The sequence below is a fragment of the Choristoneura fumiferana genome, chromosome Z (genome assembly GCF_025370935.1).
Source record: "Choristoneura fumiferana chromosome Z, NRCan_CFum_1, whole genome shotgun sequence".
Lineage (NCBI taxonomy): Eukaryota > Metazoa > Arthropoda > Insecta > Lepidoptera > Tortricidae > Choristoneura > Choristoneura fumiferana.
Genome location: NC_133472.1, coordinates 16,312,757 through 16,339,994, shown reverse-complemented (window position 1 = coordinate 16,339,994; position 27,238 = coordinate 16,312,757). Strand labels below are relative to the sequence as shown.

Below are 27,238 nucleotides of genomic sequence, written 5' to 3'. Positions count from 1 at the left end.
GAGGTAAGGTTAAACCAGGATTTTTAATTCCATGGAAAATATATTTATTTAAGGTATTTATTATTTCCACATTTGTCAGAACTCGACTTTTATTAAAAACTGTATTTCATAATCAAGATAAAATAATATTTATTGATGGAAATCTTTATAATGGCATTTACACTTTGATATATTCATTTACAAAGAGAATACTGTTTTCGTATGCATAATTTATTTATTGTCCTGGTATTACACCCGGGTTTTTAAGCTGTAGTCCGCTTGACGCGAGACGTCACTCAATGCACTAACATTGTTGACGTTGTTGTTATGTTTTTATTGCAGTTAAATTGTTCATTGTTACGTTTTCCGTTGTTTTTCGTTCATTGTTATTAAACGTTATTTTTATCGGAAATAGAAAAAACATGGTAACAACAGAACTTTATATAATATTTCTAGCTGGCCCATAACTTGAGATCCCCTGAAATGTCACTTTGACAATAAGGAAATTTTGTTTAAATTTTTTCCATGGGATTAAAAATCCAGGTTTAATTTAGTCCACAAAGTCCACATGTCTTATAATAAGAAATAAAATGAATAAGAAACACGCTTTCAACCAGGGCCTGTTTTACAATGGCAGACCGGCCATACTATTTAAGTTACAACATACAAATAAATTATTTATTTATCCCTGACATTCTCAGAACTCCGGTCGGACGACCGGATGGCCAAGTGGTTAGAAAACCTGACTACGAAGCTTAAGGTCCCGGGTTCGAATCCCGGCCGGGGCAGATATTTGTACGAATAAATACGAATGTTTGTTCTCAGGTCTTGGGTGTTTAATATGATTTAAGTACATATGTATTAATCTATATAAGTATGTTTATCTGTTGCCTAGTGTCCATAGTACAAGCTTTGCTTAGTTTGGGACTAGGTCAATTGGTGTCAAGTGTCCCATGATATTTATTTATTTATAACTGATGTGCAATGTTCTTTCCCTGGTAATACCAAGAAACGTCAGAATTCCAGGGAATCATAAATTATGATTTAGTGATTAATTATTTGTCATGTAACTTTAAGCATTCCTACGCTGCGTACTTTTACCTTTTTAAAATCGCGCTTATGCAAGTAGTCCCATTGATGTTTGCTACAACAATCAGTGTGTAACGTGTCAGCAGAGGTCGGGAGTCATCTCGTGACAAGGAGCGGTCGCGCGAGCACGAGCGGCGCGCCGGGCGCACCAGCCGCGACCGCCCCGACCGGCCCGACCGCAAGGAGCGTCGCTACAGCCGCGACTCTGCCGGCAACTACTTCGGCGCGCGCGGCCGACACCGCTAAACTATCGCTACACTACACTTGTACTCAGCCTGCCGGAAGGGCCATGTACACAACACCTTTACTTTAAGTCACCTACTAGATATACCCATTTAATTCTTAAGTTAATGATTAATTTTAAGTTGCGTGTTAAAACTATAACTGTTTTGTATAAATGAGCTGACCTTTATTCAGCTGTGACTGCTGCACGCACGTATCGCGAACCGAGCGGGCTGTCTCAAATAATAATCAGTCATTTTAACGCTGCTAATGATTGTTATATACAGGGTGTAACATTCATATCGGTCAGTATGGGAAAGTCTGAAACTACCACACATACACACACACACACACACACACACACACACACACACACACACATGTCATTGATTTTAATAACAAGAAAAACTGCAACCATACATTTTCAAAAACTTGTACTCAGCTCGGGAATCGAACCCGGAACCCGGATCTTTTGAAAATAAAACTTACATTATTAAAGAATGTGAAATACAATGCATTTATTCATTCTAGATATCGTGTTTCATAGTAACATTTATTGCTTATGACTACCGATATCGAAATAGAAATAATGTATGTTTTATTTTTCTAAACGACCGGGTTCAATTCCCGAACTGAGTAAGTTTTTTTTTTTTGTAAATGTAGGAATACAGTTTTTATTCTTATTAAAATCGATGACATGGTTTCTAAGGACAGATCTTCATATGTCTTATAGTTTCAGACTTTCCCATACTGACCGATATGAATGTTACACCCTGTATATATTACATTTAAAAGATAAGAATGTGAGCGTTCGTCTGTGGGTGCCCTAATCAGGCGAAGATTGCACACATAAACATCCCCATTTTTAAACCCGAAATGCATCCACAATTAAAATGTTCCGAACGATATTGCGTTAGACTGATACATGGTACTAGACTGTACTAAATACCTTTTGTAATTTTTATTTTCTAAGTTTATATTCGGAGATGGATTTACAAATAGTGACCGATTTCTTTACATACCAGCAGACATTTTTGGTTATTCACATTATGTAAAGCGGTGAGCAGGTGCCACATTTTATTTAAACCCATTCAGTGCGTTTGACGCGCATTGGCGTCTTGGTGGACCCTAATATAATTCGGCAGACGCCGATGGGCATCCAATTTAGCTTTATCTAGTTTCCGCGGACGTGGATGGGCGTCTGTCTACAAAAGCATCGGCATCGCGGCGAAGTACGTAATTTGGCGATCGGCAATGAATGGGTTAATGTTGACTTAGTTTTATACTGAAGGCTGACTCCTCTCAGTAGGTAACCTTAACTTGAATTAATCATAATAAAATAAGAATATAGACATATGTAGGTTATATGTATATATATTTTACTCAAAGTACATAAAGAGTTTTTAATGATTCACGGTTTTACACTTGAACTCCAGAAGAGGTTTACACAAAGAAATCACTGAATTCCACATTCGATAATCTCAACCCGTCACAATAATTTAATTTTGTGTATTTCTGAACCGCTTCTCTTCTTACCAGTCTTGGGAGGTAATGCCAGTAATGGCGTTTCGTCGTGATGACCTTTGGGCTGTGTAACTCAATCCAGTGATTAGTTTCAAATTCAATACGATGTTGAGCTATAGCTGATTTATGAGTCTTGTTAATAAAGGTAATCAGTAATCACTGCCTACATAGCGTAAAAATATATCAAGGTATATAAACTCTGCCAAATTTAACGTGTTTAGCTTCACTGATTAAGGCTATGCGTTATTTATCAATCAGCTGCGAGTTACAGTTTAATAGATATTCCTATTGTGTCGGGCCAGCCTAATTTTTTTTCGGTATGTAAAAATATTTGATAGAGTATAATAAATAATATCATATAGTCAGAATAACCTAACTGCCGTTTATATTGCTGAAATTTGAATAGAAATGAGGCTAGGTATACTTACTTGGTCAGCGACTAGATATCTCAAGCTATTTGAGTCGTCAAGAAAAAAAAAGCGTTTGGAAATTATCTCAATATTTTCTGTTTATGAAGATTTTATATGTTGGTTTTGTAATGAACAAGAAGTTTTGGTTTTACTGATGATACTAAGTGATTTTATAAACATGGAAATAAGAAGGGTGCAACGCATACGGCCTGAAAAGTAGGTAGGGTGGCAGTAGTAGATGAAAACAATTAAAGCCATGAATGAAATTGATCGTTTCTGCGATTGGTTTCGATGAAGTTTTAAATCTGTGACTGTTAGTATTTCCGGTTTAGCTTGTTTTATGTTGAGTCTGTCCACCCTTTACACCGCGTATGCGTGCTGTAGTGGGCTCAGGCCCGAAATGTCTGTTTTCCTAAAATGTACAATTCTCAAAACGTCGGCGTTTTCACAATGTTAACATTTCTATTTTGTCAGCTTTCTCAAAATGTCTGCTAATTAAAATGTGTACAATTTCAGGAAGTCGTCTATTCATAATGTTTACATTCCTATAATATTAGCATTACCATAATTTCTGCTTTCCCGTTATGTTCGCTTTTTTAAATAGGCTATAGTCTTGTTATGTCTGTTTTCCCATAATGTCTGCTTTATTTTCAAATCAATGTTCTAAATGTAAAAAGTTTAATTGCTTGCATACTTACTATTTCATATTAATTATAACTAATATTAAATTACAGCTTTAGAACAAAATATTTTTCGTTCTCAACCGGTTTCGTACCCGAACGAAGGGATTTTCGTAGTTTCGTTTTTTACTAAAATCAATGCTAATAAATGCGAAAGTAGCTCAGTCTGTCTGTATGTCTGTTACTCTTTCACGGCTAAACCGCTGAACCGATTTAGATGAAATTTGAAGACCATGGTTGGAGACATTTTGGGACCTTTTCTGGAATGCCAACGTTATATAAAGGTGGATATTTTGAGGTTGCAGACATTTTGAGAATAAGCACTTTCTGAAAAGCGAACATTATACAAAAACTGTCATTCTTGGAGACAGGCAATTTTAAATAGCTGACATTTTGAGAAGCTGACATTATGCAAAAGACGTGTTGACATTCAGAAAAGCAGACATTTTGCGAAAAATACATTTTAGAAAACTGATATTTCAGGCCTGAGCCCTGTAGTGATCGATGATGGTCAGCTTATCGCAGTGCATTGGAATAATATCATCTTTATGTATGTGATCGACTGTACTTGGTGCGGGCGATTTCGATTACCAGACCCAAGGCCTCAGCAATATTGTCCTGACGGTGGGGCGCTCGCGCTTGCACCATCTTTTTCAATCATCATATATCGTGTGACAAAAACAAATGGTGAAAATGATTGTGATTCTGAATGCGTTAAATAAGTTCGCTGGTGCTGGCGTCGGCTTGAGGTTCGTCACTCGGGATGATGCTGAGTTGATTGTGATTAAACTTTAGTTCGGGATCTGATTTAACCCTTAATAAGGCCCAATTTATTGGAGCATACTACTATGCTCAGAATCAAAAGTAGCTATCGAATACGTACGTCTTTGAGAAAGGATATTTTTGAAGCTAGTAGTATTTTCAATAATTACAATGAATATTGTAACTTATAATTAAAACAATAGAGTTGAATTTCCAAGTCAATGTATGTGGTCCCTAAATCGCCTCTACCTTTTTAGGGGTTAAAGATTACCTACGTCATCGAGTACCACATGAGAGCAATTATATGCCTTTAACCATCACAAAGCTACGTAAAAAAGTCATAGAGTACCCGAACTAGAATGATACCAGCAGTTGACCAAAGGTCCATTGAGTAAAAAAAATTAAGTCTGCCACTTCTTACCTGGTCAGAAGTGCAAGACAGATGTCGATGGAGGTGGCCTTTCAACCTCATTACTTACGTTAATTTGTCACGATGTGAGCGACCGTTGATGAGGATGTGTAGAGAAGTAAAACGAGATGATGTTCAAGGATGTATATTTTAAAGGTAAGATAGAAGGCACCTGTAACAATGCATACAAAAACAAACTTAATATAAAAAAGTAATAAATTTGGGACGTTGTATATAAGCTTAAACGGTTACAAAAGTTGTAGGACTTACAATTGTGCCTTCAAGATCCCTTAGAGGGTTAAGTAAAACAGGGATACACATGTAGGGAGACTGTAATTAACTGCACTGTGAAACTGTTATGATATGTGATCGAATAGCTATTGATGTCAACATAACAAAAATATTTAGCACGTCCTTATAGTATGGCTGCTGATCGCAGAATAAATTTTGACAAAAAGTTAAAAACAAAGCGCTGAATTTGAAAGAACAGTTTTAAAGATATTCGAAAATTGAGATTTGAATTGAATTTTTAAAACGAACCAAAACATGAAATGAGGTAGAGGTTAACAATCGACAAGGCTTGATCAGCCTTGTTACAATGTAATATACCAGAATAGGACCATGTTAGACCAGGGATCAACTGCTGGGGGTCAGCATCAAAAGTAGCTGCATACTTTTGTACTTTGTCGTTTTACAGCAACATAGATACTTAACACCATACAAATTTAACAAAATTGTGCTAATACGACAAAGTAAAAAAGTGATCTGCTACTTTTGATGCCGACTGTACCATTCTTGTTCGGGTACTCTATGACCTAATTTTGACCCAAAAAAACCCCAGCCTATTAAACTGGCCAATGTAACTAAGGCAGAATTGTTTTTTTTACGTAACTTTGGGACGATTATAATACCTTGTCCCCGTGTGACACTCGGTGGCATACGTAAACTTGCAATCAGATCCGGTACTACATTATTCTTGTAAATATTTATTTTAAACTGCGTAGTCTCTCAGAAAATTGTTTGACGCAATAATTTGTGAAAAATAAACGGTTTTATTCAACTTTCAGCATTGATTATAGCCTCATATGCTACATCGTCATTTTTGTGTACCTACATTTTACAAGTTGTTAATTAAATAACTGAAAGCCAGAAAGTAGTTTGCTCAGAATCGAGAGTAGAATCAATTACATTTTGTTTAAAATTATGTTGTGTTTGTGTTCTTAAATCCCTCTTTTTATATTGTGCCCAGTCTAAAAGTTATGACTGCAACAGGCGCCAATTAAACATTTCAGCGATGTTGCATACTATTTAGATAATTTAATACTGGCCATTTTGCCGTCAATGTATGATTTTATTCTAAAAACGTCAAAGCGCAACTGACAAACACAAATTATGAGTGTAGAGTTAGAAATGAGGCAGAATTACTGACTTAGCAAAATATACGAATATCTTTTAAAATAATGAAGTTATTCAAAAATAAATGCAAGCAACTAACATTAAATGAAAATAATATTTTTGGGGTGTCGTGAGGTTTTCAGTTATTTAATTAACACCTTGTATATAATACAGTATACCATTATGTACTCGTTTAATTCCTACCGTCATTGCATTATGGAAACCAAAATACTTTTCCGCATTAGGACAACCGCATACGTTATTCTGTGCTGTACTAAGTATCGCATAAGTCCGTTTTTTTTTCATTTGGAATTATTTCACTGTCGTGTCGATGTCATTTCAAAAATAGCGTTTGCACTGATTTTCTACTAACCGTCGCATACAGTCAGAAAAATGTTGGTTAAAGTGGGATCTGTTGGTGTTTCTTTTTCACGCTAACCCTGTATTTGAGCTGATCTCCTGGAAGATCTGAGAGGCTACTACGAAATTTGAAAATTAAAGTTCGTATCGTACCGTCCCTCTCACTCTCGTTTTAAACAATATAAGCGTGGGACGGCAAGACACGAAGTTCGAATTTTGTACTTCACAGTGCCTGATCCCATCATGTACCTACGTGCTAGAAAAGGCAATCCTATTTATTTTTGAAAAACAAGTCGTCTGTCACGGCATTTATGTAATTATTTATAACGATGACTACTATCATAGAAGATCTTGTGTGATTCTGTGATATCAAATGTCGCCTTCATGTTATTAGCGTGTGATCATGTTGCTGTCACTGTACCTACATTATATTCGAGACCAGCGGTGAGGCATTCATTGATCTAACCCGACGGTTATTAACACTAACAGTCGCTCGCCTTAGCCACCTGTCATGGGTCGATACGACCGTGCATTACAGGTAATGCACAAATGTACAGAATTATCCATTCCTGACGTCACGTAGACGTGGCAGAGCTAGTTTAACGGTGCATTACATGGAATGCTCGGACAGTTTAAAAGTGTTAATAGGTACATAGTTATACTGCGATAACGACATTTAGAATTACACTCTCTTTTCGTTTGCAGGATATGTTGAGTTAGTTCTCTTCTCTCCCACATTACAATCCCATTTTGTGTGCCCAGTGGCGTTAAACATGTTTTTCTTGTATTTACCTATATAAGTGCAATGGAGTAAGGCACCAAAATTAGAATACATCTTTGATATCCGCTGTGAAGCATGTATCATAGTGAACAAGGTCCTCAAGAATATTTCAAGATACTTTAACGCTATTTGCAAATGGGTTGAATTCACATAAAATATATTTGAGCACCTGGTCCGCTCGGCTATATCTAATAAATCTGAGAAAACTTATCTACTGCTGGCGTGTCGTAAAAATGTGTTTTTGCTGTTTTTAATACAAGCTTTTTCGCTGACTATATTCGCAGCGTCATTCAATCTTCATACATTACAAATCAACCAAACACATAAGCAAATGTTGTGAAAAATCAACTTATTTACATTTTGGGGGTTTAATAATTTTATTTAGTAAAGACGGTAGAAATTAATGTGCTATGTCAAATTTCTGATTGTAATGACATTCATTGTTCTCCATTAAATCTAGATAGAATAATTTAGATATAGAGGAATGAGTATAAATAATTCTTATCTACCTATAGTAATGGTTCGTAAATGCAATAACGTCAAAACATGGGAAATACTAGAAAGTATTGCTTTTAATTTAGGAATGAATCAACATAATATTAGTTGTGTCAAAACAAAAATACAGTGATTTTATGAGAGTAGTAAGTCGTTTTCTTGTAATAATCACATCAACCTGATTTGTCATCAGTCAGTGGCAATATCTGTAACACATAAAATGCTAACGTGAATAAAAAATGTTATATCAATCTGAACCATGAAAAAAGATGAATGAAACAATAAAGTGGGGACATACCTTTGAAGAGTAAAAAAGAAGGGGTTTTCTGGCCGTTTATTCCAAGCAGCGGCATTCCTGAAAATCGTTTTGAATTAGCTTTTAAGTCATGTTCAAATACACAAATTAGTTTTGGGTGGTAGGAGTCTGTAGTTTTACCTGCTGTAAAATGTTGGTAGGTATAGAGATAAGCCTTACCGCACTAATGATTAAAGGCTTCGAGACTGGTTTGGCGTCCGACGTCGGCTTCTTAGTGCAAGCCGCGTCCACCGCCCCTCCTGAAGTTAGGAAATCAAATTTATATACATTTTTATGCCTAAACATAAGACAAAAAGACTACCTACATATTTGTTCTTTGAGCACATACCTGGACCAACGTTGGCACCTTCAACGGGGCTCACTTTGTACAACTGTACAGAAAAAGTTAATATTAATTTTACTACTGATTAATTATATTTAATAATAATAAGAGTCTCGACCGACATCTCAAGAGACTCTCGCTAGATGGCTAGATCAAGGGCCAGATACAGAAGGCGGTACTTCTGGACACGGCACGCATCGTCCGGAGGTTCCTCACTCTGCGGCCCTGACCACCGGTAGCTTGGGCCCTGCCTCGATACCGGCGGCAAACTAGGTTAGGTTTTTATAATATTTTTATTTTGTATGTATTTTTCTGTATTTTACTTTTTATAACTATTATAAAAACCTAATCCTAAGAATAAAAAAAAATATATAGAAAATAATAATAATAAATTCATTTATATCGGGCAACTTGGCCCATACAATAAATACCTTACAGACTAACATACATATTTATAATCAATAATATTTAAAACAATACTAGCGCCCCGCCCTGGCTTCGCATAGTTACAATTTTCCAAATATATCTCCTTTGGACAGTCGGGTTTAAAGGTTTCAAAGACACTTGAACCACATTTTTTGTGGTTTAATGTGGTTGAAGCCACATTTTTAGAGTTACGTACCCACAGGACCCTATTACTAAGACTCCACTGTCCGTCTGTCTGTAACTAGGGTGTATCTCATTAACCTTGGTAGCTAGACAGTTGAAACTTTCACAGATGATGTATTTCTGTTGGCGCTATAAGAAATAAATACTAAAAACGGAATAAAATAAATGAAATATATGTGGGGCTAGAATACAACAAACGTGATCTTTTTGTTGTTTTTTGCTGATGTCTAATGTTGTATAAATAATGGTACGGAACCCTTCGAGCGCGAGTCCGACTCGCACTTTGCCGGTTCTTTCAGCTCCTTTTCCCAAAAACTATACCCGTGCGAATCTAGGGCGCGTAAATGTAGGGTAAATTGTGTCTCGTCCATTTCTTTATAGCACACTAAGCATCATGAACGAATTGTTACAAGGCAATGAAGAAGAACTGCGATCGCAAACACATCATGCAACAATATATTTCTACGTAGAAAGATCATACAGCTAGACTGCTTAACTGTTCCAAATTTAGAAAAGATATGAATAATTTACTTCGAAAATCATATCAACTACTACGTTTACTGCAGGTAATTCATTAACGTTTTTAGGGTTCCGTGCCTCGAAAGGAAAAAACGGAACCCGTCCGTCTGTCAAGACCCTTTTTCTCAGGAACGCGTGGAGGTATCAAGCTGAAATTTATATCAAATAATCAGGTCTACTGTCCCTTAAATTGGAGCTGTGAAAAAAACAAACTTCTAAGCCAACGCAATCAAAAGATACAGCCGTTTATGCCGCAAATTTCCTCAAATTTTCGAAACTCGCAAGGGAATCAAAACCTACAGGGTACTTCCTGTGAACTCAGAATCTTGAAATTTGGTACGAAACAACGTCTTATAGCACAGACAGAGGAAGAATTGCGAAAACCGTAAATTATTTAGTTACATCATATAATAAAAATATTTATACGGAACCCTCGGTACGCGAGTCCGACTCGCACTTGGCCGGTTTTTTATTATTATCTCATAACATAAGCGTTGGTACTATACCTAAAGTACTAGTATAGTATACAATTCGCAGTGAGGTAATTCATTAGGCATAATACGATGTTTTGTCAGAATAACCTATCTACTTGTATTAATGTACTCTAGCAAATCGTTCGTGCCCCGAAAGCCCCGGGGTATGATGATGATGATGATTGTTAGTGATGGTGATGATGATGATGATGGTTGGTAATAATAATTTTGACGATGACGCTGATGATGATAATGGTGGTTGATAAATAATAAAATATATATCACGGGACAATTCACACCAATTGACCTAGTCCCAAAGTAAGCTTAGCAAAGCTTGTGTTATGGGTACTAAGCAACGGGTTGGTTCATCGCCTGGCTGGCTGGTTCTGCGAGAGTTGGGTGCTATTGCAACGGACACTGACCCTGCCGTCGTCTCCAGTGGCGTATCCGGACGACAGGGGCACGACATCGGGACCCCATTGCTTTATGAAATGGCCGGTGCGCGCCACGCGCTGCGCCGGCGTCGTTACCGTGTGAGACCCGCCGCAGTAGCGATTGCATATGTGCTTGTCCGTCTCAGACCTGCAAGACAGAAGGGCTACTTTTAAGGGGTAAGTATACGAATTCGAAACTCGTAGTTCGTGTCGTTCGGTCCCTCTTACACTCATACTATTTAACACGAGAGCGAGAGAGACGGTACGATACGAACTTCGAGATCGAGATAAGAAGTGCTATTTCTATTTAATGGCTCCTCTAATCAACATCAGAAGGTAAAGCAACTACTTCTATTCCAGCAACTCTTTGGAATTGTTTGTCGCCATTTTAGAGGTTATCCATTGGACTTAACGCCAGTTTGTCGTGTCATACGTTTTGTGTCCGTAGAAACATAATTGGACACAATTGGAATATTGACTGACGCGTGCACGGTTGCAATCGATATCACTATTATAACTGTCGGCGTCAGACGGTATAAAAAGATGAGATTTCAAGCGCTTTGGACAATATAGGTCCTGACTGAGGCCTTATTGTCTAACAGTGTGTTTCAAACTTATTCATGACAAGACCCCTTTAGTAATGAAGAATTATTTCACAAAATGGCAAAAACGTAACCCTTATAGTTTCGCCATGTCTGTCTGTCTGTCTGTCCGTCCGCGGCTTTGCACAGGTACTATCAATGCTAGAAAGCTGTAATTTTTCACGGATATATATATGTAAACTATGCCGACAAAATGGTACAATAAAATATACAAAAAAATTTTTTTACGGTACCTCCTATTAGACGTAAAGTGGGGGTGATTTTTATTTTCTCATCCAACCCTACAGTGTGGGGTATCGTTGGATAGGTCTTTTAAAACCATTAGGGATTTGCTAAAACGATTTATCGATTCAGTGATGTGTTTGCGAAATATTCAACTTTAAAGTGCAAATTTTCATTAAAATCGAGCGTCCCCCCCCCCTCTAAAATCTAAACCGGTGGGTGGAAAAATTTGAAAAAATTCAGAATGGTAATAAGTATATCAAACTTTCTAGGAAAACTATAACGGCTAAGTCTGTTTGAGAATTATTAGTAGTTTAAGAGTAAATAGCAGCCTAAGGTATAAAATATACCTAAACTTGGAAGATTCCGTATATTGGGCGTGTCCGACACGCTCTTGGCCGGTTTTTTTTGTAAATTTGTTACCACTGGTTATGTCCTTTAGTTAAATTTTTCTTAATAAATATTTTTAAACTTATTGTTTTTTTTTATAAAGTAGTTTTCCCAGCAACTATGGGGCTTCGCGACCCCCTCCCCTGCCCCGTTGAAAAACACTGGTCTGACACACTTGAAATCATAATCGTTTTCACCATTTCTTTCTGACACACGGTGTAAGATGAGGATAGAGAGAGATGGTGGATGCGGTCGTGAACGTCAAAGCGTTAGACAATACGTCTGCTGGTTATATATGTTGGGGTACGAAAGGAAAGCAAAATTACAGTCAAGTAATAGCAACTAAGTATAACGGGCCTTCTTTGTGTTAACTATCACATCTGTACCTGACTTTCTGTGGTGGTTTCGGCTGCGACATCTGTTTGTCAATTGTTTCCCAGTCGTTCAAGTTTCGCTGCGGCATATTGGTGGCTTGCGCTTTGCGTATAGCGTCTGTAAATGAAGACTCGAAAGTTATTCTATAAAGTTACGTCCTTACGGGTAAGGGTGCACAACTATGTAGGTAGATACTTAACTGTGTTAATAAATAAAATATAAGTAAGTAAACTTTTGAGAGCAACTAGGAAAGCGTTTCCGTAACGCACAATTAATTATATGTACCTATATTTCCAACATTCCACAAAAATACAGTTTATTTAAGAGTCTGGGAAAAGTTTTAAAGCCAAGGGGTGATAGGTCTAAGATAGCTCTATATTTTTTAGCCGAAGCTCGATGTGTAAAATCACCAATTTTAAAAACATTCTTTGTAAGCTAGTCTATAAGTACCAATATTATAAAGAGGAAAGATTTGGATTTTTGTATTTTTGGATGCCTCTTACGAATTAACTCAAAAACTACTAGACCGATTTTAATTTTTTTTTCTCTATTATAATGATATATTATTCCAAAGTGCCATAGGCTTATATTTATTACCAGAAAAAAATAGGGTTCCGTACTAAAACCTCAGTAATGTAACTCAAAGTGTAAAAAAAGTTGCCATAAAACATATTGCATGCGCTGTCGAAACGATTGATGATAGAACAAAAAAACGTTCTACAATATTAGAGAATATATCAATATCTACAAAAAACTTCTTTTTTACATTTTATAAGTTGACTGAAATGCCGACTAACATATGACCATGTTATCCATACCTTTGTATCTTTATCCAAATAAATAATTTCATATTTAAGGCAGTTTCAATACCTGTAGATTGCTTTTTGAATTATTCAAATCGCACATTCCATTCAAAATATATTACGAATTTAAAAATATCAATCTAGCCAAAAAATGCATTTAGGTACTCCAGAATAAACGTTGACACTCCCCGGCTTCGGGCAGGTCGGGTGTAGTTTTTGGGAATTGTAGCTGAAAAATGTGTGTGAAGTGCCATTGATTAGATAGACCTTTTTAGAGTTCTGTGCCCAAAGGGTAATAAAAACGGGACCCTATTACTAAGACTCCACTGTCCGTCTGTCTGTCACTAGGCTGTATCTCATGAACCGCGATAGCAAGACAGTTGAAATTTTCACAGATAATGTATTTCTGTTGCCGCTATAACAACAAATACTAAAAACAGAATAAAATAAATATTTAAGGGTGCTCTTTACGAGAACAGGCAGTTGGTTAAAATATTCACAGAATATTATTTGTATTTTCATTCACTTTAAAAATAAATAATTAAAATAGAATAAATACTTAAGGGGGGCTCCCGTACAGCAAACGTGTTTTTTTGTCGATTTTTGCTAATCTCTAATGTTGTATAGGTAGGTACGGAACCCTTCGTGCGTCGTGGGAGTCCGACTTGCACTTGGCCGGTTTTTTTTATTTTTCCCGTGCGAAGCCGGGGCGGGTCGCTAGTAATAAGTAAGACTTGATATAATTTATAAATAACTTTACAAAGTACAGTCACCAGCAGCACCCTATCTGACACAACAAGCGTGCATAAATATCTGATACGACTCTATTTCTAGGGCCGGCCGGAAGGACGGTTCAGATATTTTAGCACGCTCCGCTGTGGTAGATATTAATGCTGGTGACTGTACTGGCCTCACAAACACGCGTAAATCATTTGGCCTAACAACTGAATTAAAATTCCGGCATTTTGCGAAGAATCCCGTGGAAATTGCCAAAAATTGTAAGTATCGTCGATTTCATTAAAACAGCTAGCGGTTGAAATCAAATTCCGTCCAAAATTCCGGGGTGCCCCAAAAATTCCAAAAAATATCCAAAAATATATAGATAAAAAAAACTACTAATAATATACTAATATACCTAAACTTGGAAGATTCCGTATAAAATACGAAATCCTTAGAAAAATATTACTTAATTTTTTCGTAATGGCTACGGAACCCTATTTCGGGCGTGTCCGACATGCTCTTGGCCGGTTTTTTATATCTAGATGAAGAAAAGTAACGCAAATCACATTAAGAGTGTTAAGCCGAGTTTAGACTTGCAAAAAAATCGTGCAAGTTTCATTACATTGCGAGGCCGTAAAGCCAACGAGTTTGTAAGTGGTCAATCGAGCGCCGCAATGTAACGCAACTTGAACGACTTTCCTTGCAAGTCTAAACTTGGCTTTAGTGGCGGCTAACAAAATGAAGTGCTCGCTACGCAAAGATAAGTAGTATTTACTAGCCCAGAGCTAATTTAGCTCGCTTAAGATGTATAACATAAACAAAAGTATTTAGGAACACGAACCGAGTTCATAGGTAAGATACGGTTTCATTGAAAGATTGGCAGCTAAAGGCTTGCTGGTAGCCTGTCCTGTAGCTTCCATAGGCATCACGGCTTGAGCGTCACATGATATACAGTTCACGTCTCTGAAACATCGATCACACTAAGTTTTTATAAAGAACCCCACAGTAGAAGAAAGGTAATGCTTTTGTAAAGGAAAACACCTCAGCAATTTCCTCTTAGTACCGGCTGCCTCCGCTTCCCGACGAAGTGAAGCCATTTTCTTGAGGTGTTCTTGAAGCTGGCGCAATTTATTGTTGAAGAATTCTTTAACAGGCGAGAGTTCCATCTTATCCAGCTTGGTTTCTATCTCTCGTTGGATGTCATCCAATGCCTGTTGCCAGAGCGATTCCTGCCAACGGAGTCATGGTTTAAATTACAATCCGTTTTTTAGGGTTCCGGAGCCAAAATGGCAAAAACGGAACCCTTATAGTTTCGCCATGTCTATCTGTATCGTTGGATAGGTCTCTTAAAACCATTAGGGGGTTGCTAAAACGATTTTTCGATTCAGTGATTCGTTTGCAAAATATTCAGCTTTAAAGTGCAAATTTTCATTAAAATCCAAACCAGTGGATGGAATTTTTTTTAAAAATTCAGGTTGGTAGTAAGTATATCAAACTTACAAGGAAAACTATAACGGTTAAGTTTTCTTGAGAATTGTTAGTAGTTTAAGAGTAAATAGCGGCCTGAGGTATAAAATATACTTAAACTTGGATTATTCCGTACAAAACACGAAATCCTTAGAATAGTTATTTGTGCAACAAGAGAGCAAAGTTGTTTTTTGTTGCGAGTGTTGATTTTGAATCCCGAGTAAGCGAAGGATTCTATAATTGAATCACGAGCGTTTGCGAGTGATTCTAGGTTAGAATCCTGAGATCAGCAAGGGATTGAAATACACGAGATGCAAAAAAACTTTGGTCTCGTGTGACACATACAATTTTTCACCTCAGCAGCGAGAACATAATTTAAATGTAACATAAGAATAAAACCACATATACCTACCTGTTTACAAAACAAACACATTTTTTTAAAATAGAATCCGATTATTATCAAATAAGTATAATAATTACATTTAAAACCATAAAAAGAGTCCAGTAGCTACAATACAAATCGCATACTTATAACATGCAATCTTAACTTCTTGTACTAATGTCACACTTATTTTTTAATACTGCAAAAAGCCTTATCTCGGGGTAATTGAAAAGGTTGAACAATTAAACCTTTAAATATGATTTTTATTAAGATTTCTATTACATAAACATAAATAGATTTGTTAAAAAATCATTCAATTTAACAAATAATAATTATACTGTAGAGGCAGTATACGGAATTCTTTTGTAAAAAAAAAACAAGAGAAGCGGCTTTCGTGCAACGAGGTTGCATACTTTATTAAAAGATCGGGAAAATTTACATTTTGGAAATATTTCGATATATTTTTAATACCATAAATTTAATTTAAGTTTGTAATCGACAAATTTGATCCTATCTCTTGCTTTTTTCGAGTTGAAGTGAAATGACAGATCAAAGTAAAGTTCAAATATTTGGAATTCAGTGAGTAGACCCAACACTGTACTCAGCATTTAAAAAAAATAATTAAAAAGTTACTTTGTCTCACGGAGTGAGCAAAATGCGATTTTGCTCACTGATTTCTCATAGCAAAACCTGCCTGTTTGAGGTGCTGTGGTGAAAAAAATATTACTTACTTTTTCGTAATGGCTACGAAACCCTATTTCGGGCGTGTCCGACACGCTCTTGGCCGGTTTTTCAACTTAAAAGAGGAAGTAATTATAAATTTATTCATTATTTTACTTGGACATTGAGTTTCCCAATAGCGTGTTCTAAGCCTCTGGACAAGTCGTCGCACGCCATCTCGAACTGATCGTGGGATACTTTGCGGGCCAACATACGCAGGTCTGCCTTGTCGGCCATCGCCTCCACCATATCCTCTCGATCCAATTTGATTGTCTTGAGGATCTCGATTTGCTCGAGGAGTGCCTAAAAATTGTTAAGTACTTAGAACTGGAACTTCAACATACCTATGACAAGGTTGAGCTAAAGGGCTACGTGGCGTATCCGGATTGCTTTATGTGTAGGTACCGCATTGAGATACTTGTAGAAAAAAATATATGACCTGTTTCACCACTCTGCTAACGTCTCTCATATTTTATGCGACTCATTAATATGCTGTCTTTGTTTATTTTGTTCGAATAAACAGAGATCACATTGCATATTACGTACGTATCTGTCATATAAAATATTGGAAACTTCTGAATTCAGGAACAAGTGGCGAAACAGGTCCATAACATCATATTATAGCTTTTACCTATAATATTTAGTTTATCATGTACACTATAATAGTCATAGATCTTAAAATTACAACATAGCTAGCTCGTGCGAGGAAAATGATTCATTGATTGTCCATAAAAAAATATTAGGCAAGAACTTTTCACGATTCGAGTAGGTAGTAATAATAATTGAACAGTAATTTACATTCATGTGAGCTTGCCGGTCCTCTTTCTCCGCGGCGAGCTGCAGCGCCGTATCGTGCACCTCCTTCAGCTGCGCTTGCATGTCCTGCACGGTCTTGAAGAGCTCCATCAGCCCTGTATATTCGTTAGGTCTAAACCTCAATAATTGAACTACAGAACTTTCACTACCTAAGGCCCGCCACATACTGTAACAATATATCGTAGCGATACCAGCCTGCACAGTTCGGACGGACCTATATGAAGGGTCGCACGGGAAGTATTTAAATAAAATATTGTTATTAATTTTGATTTGCACATTTTTACATGTAGGTAATAATAAAACAGTAGAACGAAAAAAACCTGTAAATTAACCGAACGGATTTAAACGGCGTTTTTACAAGTATCTAGGTAGATTTAAACTTAGCTTGGACCTTTGACATTCTGTGGAAAGTTGCAAAGAAACACTTTTTGACCATGTGCCACAAAACATCCGAAAGCTACATTAATTAGGTACAACTGCGTAAACAGATAATTTATCGAGTAGAAAATGTAACTGCGGTCATCAACTGAGCAAACGAAATAATCTGCGATAATTTTTCATATACATGTTCGATAAATCTGCGCAAACGGACTGAACAGATAAATCGCTACGATAAATCGTTGTCGTGTGTAGCGGGCATTTATGTGTGTTTGTCATAGCACGCATCCTTAGCTGCTGTTCGGTTTGCCGGCTGTCAGTTGTCACGATTACGAACACTGACATCATGTAAGCTAGAACTTCACTTATTAAATCGCGCCCTTATATCCAGTATACAATTTTCTATGCAACAAATTAGTATGAAAAGTTGATATACATAGGTTATGGAACCGACCGTAGGTACAATAACAATACCACAGTGTAAGAAAATGTAAGTTCTTAGACTTTGACAATACATTCCGAAATTTTGCTGCAGATGCCTTCGATCGCGACTGAACTGAACTGATCTGAGGTTTAAATTCAGTACCTACCTAATGTTTTTGTGGCAATTGTGTTTTGGAATTATGGTTAATAGTGTGAAATACATATTACCGTTGCACCATCGATTATCGTTTCGAAAGTGAAAGGTGACAATTCTATAAAATTTATAGCACCTACTTTAAAAACCATTTCATTCCATAAATAAGCTAGCTTTCTTATACCCGTCGCAGCTGGAAACAGGCCTGCTCTAACAATGAGAGAGACAAAGTGTTACCTACACGCTGGGGACCTATATAGAGGTAGTGTGCGTACCTACCTATCTATCAGTTTTGAAGTCCAGGATAAACGCAATAATTAACGCAATTAGCGTTGAGTTACCTTGCAAGTCTTTTACCAAATCCGGTGACAGCTTCCCAGCCGACAGGTCCTTGGTGATATCTGCCATCTGCTTCGATAGAGCTTCCAATTGATCTTGGAAGTTACTCATCTGAAATATTAGGGAAGATAAAAGTAAAAATTAACTAGCTTTTGCTCGCGACTCAGTCTCAGAAAAAATCGTTTATCACTATCCTGCGGGAACTATGCAATTGTCCAAGTTATAAAGGTGGTTATCGTCGTTACGGGGTACATTTTCTATGACTGTACGGACCTGATCCTGACTGGTGCCGTCTTTTTTACTGATGCTGTCACAGCACTGCTGTATACGTTTCTCCAATTTGGCCAGCCGCTCCATCATTTCCGCAGCAGCTGAGTTCGAAGGGCGTCGAGCCGACGTGGGGCGGCGCTCCGGCACCTGTGTCTGACGACGCTCAGTTGCCTCGGGCCCTTCAGCTTCTGCTTTATATAAAGAGCGAAAATTTTAGTGATCATGGTGCGTGTGCCCCTTATTTTGTCGACAAAATTTTCATCGAATATCATAACATCGACAACGGTTCATCCAATAAACACTAAGTAAATTTATGTTTAGCAAAAAGCCGTGGTGGCCTAGTGGTTTGACCTATCGCCTCTCAAGCAGAGGGTCGTGGGTTCAAACCCCGGCTCGCACCTCTGAGTTTTTCGAAATTCATGTGCGGAATCACATTTGAAATTTGCCACGAGCTTTGCGGTGAAGGAAAACATCGTGAGGAAACCTGCACAAACCTGCGAAGCAATTCAATGGTGCGTGTGAAGTTCCCAATCCGCACTGGGCCCGCGTGGGAACTATGGCCCAAGCCCTCTTGTTCTGAGAGGAGGCCTGTGCCCAGCAGTGGGACGTATATAGGCTGGGATGATGAAATTTATGTTTAGCTTTATTTTGTGCCATAGGTACCATTCATATATATTTTTCTTACTTATAAGAAAAACCGTTCAACAAAATTACTTTGTCGATGATTCACTTCATGAGTGTATCAAGTGGCAGAACTACTAGGTAAACATCGATGTTCAATTGTTGAAATAATTACAATACATTGATTTTTCACATATTACCAGTTTAATACATCAGTGCATATTACCAATTATTACGTCAACCAGAGACGTAATAGGATGTGTTCGAGAAATGTGTTTTTAATGTGTTATAATATGATTATGATCCAATAGAAACGCTTCATTTACTTATCCTCGCACAGCACAGCTCTAGTGGAAACAGCTGAGCGGAGAAATAAAGCGTTTCGATTGGTTCATGAAAAACACATTTCACATCCTCGCACATCTGTCGTTGAGACGTAGCCTTAAGTAATAAAAAAATTCAACTGTGAAATAAATTTCACAGTAGTTAGTAGTCATGTAGTCTCTCTCAATAAAATTTATAGAAGAAATTACACATATAAAAGTGAAGTAAGTAAAGTAAAAATCTTTATACTACTTATAACTAAAAGTCAATAAGCTGTTTACTGTACCTACAGGTCCACATACCTACCTATTTGTTCTTGCACATAGAGTACAAACGAAAATCGAGGGCGAAAACAAGACAAATTGCCTTTTTTGGACTTCTGTCACAGAATAAGTAATAGTGCAAGTGCTTCTGTGGTATAAACCCTCTTAATATTAAACTTACACCTTGCCACCTCTAGGTAATAGTACATTGTGTCTTAAGGGCGGTAAACAAGGAATTACGAACGAGAGTCTATTAGAAGCCCGAAGTCGAAGACTGAGGGCTTTAATGAGTCGATGTTCGTAATTCTAGTTCCGCCCGTGCGACATACAATGTTTTTCATCACATTTGCGAGTAAAATTGTATATGTGTAAAAGAAAAACTAATATTTTGTCAAAAATTGCCGATACCGCTGTCTGCGCTCTTGGCTTCATGACAACAAAATTAGTACGGGCACTGACTCATTTACCGACCACGGGTTTCATGACAAGCACATTAAGGTCGAGGGTTTTATTTGGGGGGTTGCAACCAAGGTAGCCTGCATGTTTCGACATTGTTTACGAGCAAGTGTGATGAAAAACATTTTCTTACCTTGTGCCGCGCCTGCGGCACGTGGTGTGGCGCCTTCCGATTGGGAGGCGCCGCCCATGTCCTGCATAGCTGTGTTGAAAGTGTTGGCCAAGTCGTCCAGATCGGAGCGGAGCTGATTGATATCGTCCTTGACAGCGGCCAGTTCCTCTGAAGCCCCGGCAGGTAAACCGGCTGCAGCTGCTTCGGGCGCCCTAACAATTACAAATAACCAAATAGGTACCAGTTAATTAGGGTTGCCAACCTTTTTTACAAGATATAAATTATATTTACGTCTGAGAAGGGAAATAAACAGTATTTTAGAAAAATGAACCGTATTTTCTACTTTTCATGTTTTAAAGACAAATTTTTGGGTTCTTCTCGCACAAGTTCATTTTAGTTTTATTTTTAAAAGCCTCATCAGTGAGTCCTTTAAAAATGAATGAATGAATGAGGTCTGCCTCGTCAGAATCAAAACTAAAATTAGAATAAATAAGGAGGTAAATTTTTATTAAATTAACATTGGCAGATTTGTTCTGAACCACCACTATTGTGACTATACATGCTGCAGGTACTGACTTAGTGTGTGCTAGTGTTAGGCAATGTTGATGCTGGAAACAGTATTTTACATACTTTATTTTAGTTCTACAGTAAAAAGTATAATGTAGTGAAAAACAGTATAATAATATTTTTAAAAGTATAGCTGGCATGGCAACTCTATACCTGGCACCTCTCTAAAGGAAACAATCTCAACGTTCTACATCCTCGCTACACTCGTCGCCGTCGCCCGCTCAGCTACGCCACCACAGCTCGCTATCTTAGCTGGAAACGCAGCTCTAAGCACTGGTAGATACTGTAGAAGTACTGGGTATGTTGAGGGTGGGTTAACATCAAAAGTCAGCTTAAATTCTTACGACTTAGCATCGCGTTGTTTGGCCATTTCTTGCAGGTTCGTGCTCTCGCCGATGAGGTCTTGCACTAGTGAGCTGAGCTTGGTCAGGCCAGTCTCAGCAGCTTCCAGCCGGGACGACACGTTCAAAGACGTCCACATGTCGGTTATGGCTTTGAGGTTGGTTTGTGATCTGCGTAATAAATACATCTCTCCTTATATGTGAAGAAATAAAACAAGGTTTGTAAAGAGATTTACCAGGTTAATCGTATTGCTTTCTACGAAGCGTCAGTTGAGTGAGAACCTGCGTGCAAGTTTTCACGATTAGCACCAGCGCATTACATTAGCGTTAGCCATCGGAAAACCAACCTGACTTCTTCTAATATATCCTCGTTCTTAGGCATGCTGCCGTAGACGCGGTTTTTGAGATCCTCGACTACACTCTCGAGCAAATTAAACTTGCTCCAGGACACCAGAGAGATTTTTTCTCCAGCGGGTAAGTGGGACACAGAGGTCCGGGAGGAAGGCTGCCCGGATGCGGAGAGCTGCCCACGCGCGCCCTGCTGGCCCCCGCCCGCGCCCTGCTGGCCCCCGCCCGCGCCCCCGGGCGCTCCCGCTGCTGCCCCTGTCTCCACAGCTGACGCAGGAACTTCTTCGGCCCTGCCTGCCGATAAAACGGGGTATTAATAACAGTTCTATTCATTAACGCTGTAATTTTTAATGTCTTGGCTGTCCTTCTAATATTATAACTATAAAATATGTAAAAGTTTGTAAGTTTGTTCGTATGTGTGCGTAGCTTAATATGTTGCAACAATTTCGTGTTAAAACGGCAGCGGCGAAGCGACTGGATAGATTTGAAAGAAATTTGGTATGCAATTGACTGTATCTCTATAATAACACATACTTACTTAAGATACTTTCAATCCTGGTGTGTTCAGGAGATCAGGATTTACGCAGATAAAATCCAGAAGCCTCAACCACCAAGTCTAGAACTTTTATATGGATGTCTTCCGAGCAACGTAATTGATAGTTTGATTCACAAGTTCAAATCATGTCAGTTCTTGATAAATCTTCCAAAAATTGTGAAAGTTACTAACAAAATAAATAAGACGAAGACAATAGGTTTCAAGTTTTACGAGTGTAACTCAAAAACTATTGATATATAGGGTGAAACTTTGAACGTGAACAAAAATTTGTGTTTTATGCTCAGTTAATGTTGGACAATATATTATTATGAGTTAGTTGACACATAATTAATAAAAAAAAATCCATCTACAAGAGCTCAAACTTGGTAAGTTTCGAATAATGTTTTTCACTTTTTTCTCAAACGTGTAGCGTTAACGTAATAATGTGATATATCTTTGGACTCAGTTCACCAAGACCTTTTAATTGATGTATAATAAGAAAGATTTTAGAACAAATAATTTCTAATTCCCGTACAAAAAAATTGATGACGTATTACGCAGGTACTGAGCATAAATTTATTTTGCTAGCAAAACGTAATTTCATACTGCCCTATGGGGTCTAAATGGTTTACAATATTTCGGCGAATAACGTTTGGCAACCTGTTTCATTTCGCATCTTTTCATTTCCCAACTGTTTAGTATTCTGAAACTGTAAATATTTCAGGATTTTTATAAAACTAACCTAACCCAAAGGGATTCTACACGATGGCCCTGAAATAAATCCTGAAATGTTTACGAAATGAAAAGTTGCGAAATGAAACAGGTTGCCAAACGTTACGTTGCAAAAAGCCAGTACTCGTGTCTAAATAACATACCAAAAATGCAGCTTTACATCGCATTTTATGATTTTAATGTAGATTATAACTGGCCCTAACACCAGTTCTAGCTAGTTTATTTAAATACAAAATTAAACTCACTTCCTTCTTTCTTGATTCGTTCAACTGAAAGAAAAAACATATTACTGTGAAGAGGTTTCAGTGTAAGAGATAGGAACAATTTAATAATTAGAAAAACCTTTTAATTACCAATCAACAGCGTTTCCGGTTTTCCGGCCGCTGTTGAAAGAAAAGAGATTTTGATGAGTTAATGATTTTCATTTCTGTCGAAACTTGACATAAACATGTATATAATTACTAATTAAATAAGTACTGTCGGCGAAAAGGTTGTAAAATGTGAACATAACTTTGACCTTGACTGTAAAATCTGGGTCTTGCAATAATATTCTCAGCGGTTCAAAATTTAAAGATAAAAATTGTATTTACGTTTTTCGTGTTTCTTTAATGGTTTGTCTCCTGCCTGAAATCAAAAAGGTTTTAACCTATAAACATATATTATGTCTGTACCTATGTAACTTATAAACATGTGTATCTTTCAAACTGTCGCTATTCCGATACATTATACAGCAGTGTTTTTCAACCATTTTCGTGACACGACCCCTTTAGTATGAAGAAATATTTCGCGACCCGCCCTAATCATTGTTTTTTTTTCACGTAGGTACTTTATTTAGTGCTAAGTATTATTAGTTAACATTTTCTTAATAAATATTTTTAAACTTATTTTTTTTTTCACCGAAGTAGTTTTCGCAGCAACTTATAGGAGCTTCGCGACCCCCCAAAAGAGGCTTGGCGACCCCCCTCAGGGGGTCGCGACCCACAGGTTGAAAAACACTGATACAGCATTTACCACTAAGTAAAGTCACAGTAACCATGTGAGCTTCGGGACTTATTGCTTCGCTCTCGCTCTACCCCAAACGAAGGTTACTCGTAGGTGCAGCGATGGATCTCTTGCATAGTCGAGATCAAAGATAAGTTTATACTTTAGTACCTTGTCACTGTATGCCGTCTGTCATTTTTGTAGAAAAGTTCAAACATAAAGTGATAGCGACAAGGTAGTAAAGTGTAAAGGGGTCAACCAACTTTTCGGTGTTGTTACTCTGTCCCGTAACTCAGGCAGGAGACATCACTGATACACTTTGCTACAACATTTTTTGCAATGTATACCTCCTATTACTTAGCATGCTTAAAAAAGATGAGCGATGAAGGAAGCCATCAATAAAACTGTCACAATTCCTAACTTTTAGTGGATTTGTACCCCATAAAATCATACTTTTAACCTTTTAACCGCCAATACGTTTTCATTCGTACGTCCGCGTTGCCACCTACACCTATATGACATTTTGTCTTAATTATAAGACTGCGGCGAAATAAGCTGGATAATTTGTATCATATAGACAATGGCGGTTAAAGGGTTAATAAGTACCTAAATCAGGAGACGTTACTATGGCAACAGGTTGCACTAAAAAGTTGATTGACCCAAAGATATTTCTGAACTCGATACCTTATCATCGGTTTCGAGGATGTATTCGTTGACGGCGACCGAGTGCACGAGCTCCTTCCCCGGCGGCAGAGCGAGCAGCCCCGCGGTGTTGCGCAGCTCCACGTTCTTGTCCAGCACGGCCAGCTGCTGCGCCAGGCAGTGCAGCACCGTCTGCAGCATGCAGAAGTCCACGGTGCCCACCTAATAATGATAACAGTTATTTATTCAGATTATTTATCCATTTTGTTAGTAAATATAAAATCAATTAAGTATTGTCGAATGTTAGTAAGATGACATTTAAATTTAATTTAATTAAATGTCCAGTACATAATAATAATAATTATACAGGTATATCTATTTTAAATGAAGGGTTATCCACCTCGTCAGCAACGGCGAATCCCACCTGTCACATTCATAATGCCATTCTCACTAGTGCGCCAGCGACCCAACATGGATCCACACGCTTCCTCATGATGGCATGGAAACCATCGATCCTGGCCTCAGCAAACATGCTAGACGCACTGCGGTATCGTAGTAGCTTAAATAACATTCTGAATGCGTTGTTATACTCATTAACCAATAGAAACGCTTCATTAACACATCCTCGCACAGCACATATCTCTAGTAGAAACAGCAGGGCTACTACGAAACTCGAAACTCGAAGTTCGTATCGTACCGTCCCTCTCACTCTCGTACTACGTACTTACGTAATAGTATAGGTAAGTGTCAGAGGGACCGCACGACACGAACTTCGAGTTTCGAGTTTCTTAGTAGCCCTGCAGCTGAGCGGAGCGAGGCAAAGTAAATGAAGCGTTTCTATTGGTTCATGACATGAAAAACATACTCGCAACACATCCTCGCTGCTGCTTTAAGCCGGTGCTTTCTATATAAATAAGAATTGCTCGATTAAATGTTTTTAAATCATCTTCGAATTTAATTGGCTTTTTCACTCATCTTAAATGTACCCAGAGCAGTAAAAGATAAATGTTTACCTCGGGCGTGCCGATCGCCAAGTCGATCATGTCGCTGATATTAGTCAGCATTGCCGTTTCTGTGCGCAATTAGAGCTAACAATTTATTGGTGTTAAGCACATACATATTTAGCGGAACATAAAAATAGTAGATTGTACAACGAAAGCGTAAAACGAGCCATTTTACCAGGCGTTTATAGAGCCACCCGAGCCGGTACGGCGAGGGTGGATAGACACGTCGAGGGGGAAATGGGTTTAATGCTCGAGTTTTACACTGCTTTTCACTTCGATGGCGAGGAATTCAGCCTATAGGTAGGGCATATATGTATATACCTACATGGTATAATTATTGAGTTTTTTCTTCATTAGTCATTTACATATTTTATAATGCAAGTATTAGCATACAAGCAAGTATTAGTATTAGTAGTTTTAGTATTATTAATACATTTTCATTACTTAGTTTCTTGTACGCAGACATAAAGCAGACATATAAAACATAAAAGTAAAAAATTGTGATTTATAATTTTGTTAAATAAATAATTTATGCTTAACAATAAAGTCAATTTTGTTTTTTTTAATTACCACACTGACCTTCGACCTATGCTTAAAAAAGTGACATTGTCTTTTATGAATTATGTTTTTTTTCTATTCATTTTAGTATTTTCTTCGGTAATTTTGTTCTCATAATACATATTTTTTACTTTCCTTGTAGTCGAAATGAAAAGCAGTGTGCTTAACTCGGGAAAAACACCAATATCACACTCGAAATATCGCCATGCTCGGGTGCCAAGTTATCTCGTGTGATATTGGTTCTTTCCCAAGAACAAGGGATTGTTGAACAATCTACTATATCGAAATTCTTATAGTAGGTACAGATTTGGTTGGCTTTCATTCCTCTAGCTAATGGAGGCGGTTATGTTCTGCCAAACATGCCTTTGTATGTGTGCATAGTATTGCGAAAACGGATTAAACCACAATCTTCATGTATTATGTACAATAATAATAGTAATAATAATAAACATCATGGGACACTTGACACCAATTACCTAGTCCCAAACTAAGCAAAGCTTGTACTATGGATTACTAGGCAACGGATAAACATACTTATATAGATAGATACATACTTAAATACATCCAAGACCCGAGAACAAACATTCGTATTATTCATACAAATATCTGCCCCGGCCGGGAATCGAACTCGGGACCTCAAGCTTCGAAGTCAGGATCTCTAACCACTTGGCTATCCGGTCGTCCTATTACCCGGGGTATAATACCCAGTGTTGGAAGCTGTTAATTTTTCTATTTGCGAAATTTAGTTAAGTAATTTTAATTTATAAGTACAAATAAAATCTTACCTCCCATCGTAACTTATTAAATACAACTCGTTTATATAGTAAAACCGCAATCAATAATAAATCTAAAATTATACGAAAATGTAGGAGTATTTTTAAAAAATCATAGTAAACAATGCAAATTTTCAATGA

At 37.5% G+C, this 27,238-nt stretch overlaps 2 protein-coding genes across 4 annotated transcripts in view; one reads left to right on the top strand and one right to left on the bottom strand.

Moving 5' to 3' along the window:
* Positions 1–8,363, top strand: part of LOC141429447 (uncharacterized) — a 19,457-nt gene extending 11,094 nt beyond the window's left edge. Inside the window, exon 8 of one of the 2 annotated variants that reach the window (XM_074089765.1) lies at positions 1,155–8,363. In XM_074089765.1, coding sequence (XP_073945866.1) covers positions 1,155–1,314 — 160 coding nt within the window. In that variant the 3' untranslated portion in view covers positions 1,315–8,363. Of the gene's footprint in view, positions 1–1,151 lie in introns of both variants that reach the window. The other variant, XM_074089756.1, reaches the window with a different exon arrangement.
* LOC141429463 (uncharacterized) lies at positions 8,166–27,238 on the bottom strand. Of its 2 annotated transcripts, none has more exons than XM_074089774.1 (21): positions 27,110–27,238; positions 25,776–25,834; positions 24,805–24,984; positions 23,730–23,763; positions 23,493–23,522; positions 23,385–23,408; positions 21,872–22,166; positions 21,528–21,695; positions 20,638–20,828; positions 18,844–19,031; positions 18,573–18,681; positions 17,259–17,371; positions 16,578–16,763; positions 14,933–15,120; positions 14,733–14,854; positions 12,380–12,485; positions 10,768–10,927; positions 8,751–8,793; positions 8,582–8,661; positions 8,405–8,461; positions 8,166–8,312 (listed from the first exon to the last, which is right to left on the bottom strand). In XM_074089774.1, exons 1-20 carry the CDS (start codon positions 27,114–27,116, stop codon positions 8,441–8,443), a joined length of 2,304 nt encoding a protein of 767 aa, XP_073945875.1. In that variant the 5' UTR covers positions 27,117–27,238; the 3' UTR covers positions 8,166–8,312; positions 8,405–8,440. The 2 variants fall into 2 exon arrangements, with proteins under 2 accessions (XP_073945875.1, XP_073945883.1); XM_074089782.1 differs by having other exon boundaries at positions 18,844–19,028.

Excerpts from the sequence above, each read along its gene's own strand:
- LOC141429463 (XM_074089774.1), bottom strand. Across the intron at positions 23,409-23,492 it reads ACCGGAAACGCTGTTGATTG|TTGAACGAATCAAGAAAGAA; the intron begins GTAATTAAAAGG and ends TTTTTCTTTCAG. Across the intron at positions 18,682-18,843 it reads ACGGCACCAGTCAGGATCAG|ATGAGTAACTTCCAAGATCA; the intron begins GTCCGTACAGTC and ends CTAATATTTCAG.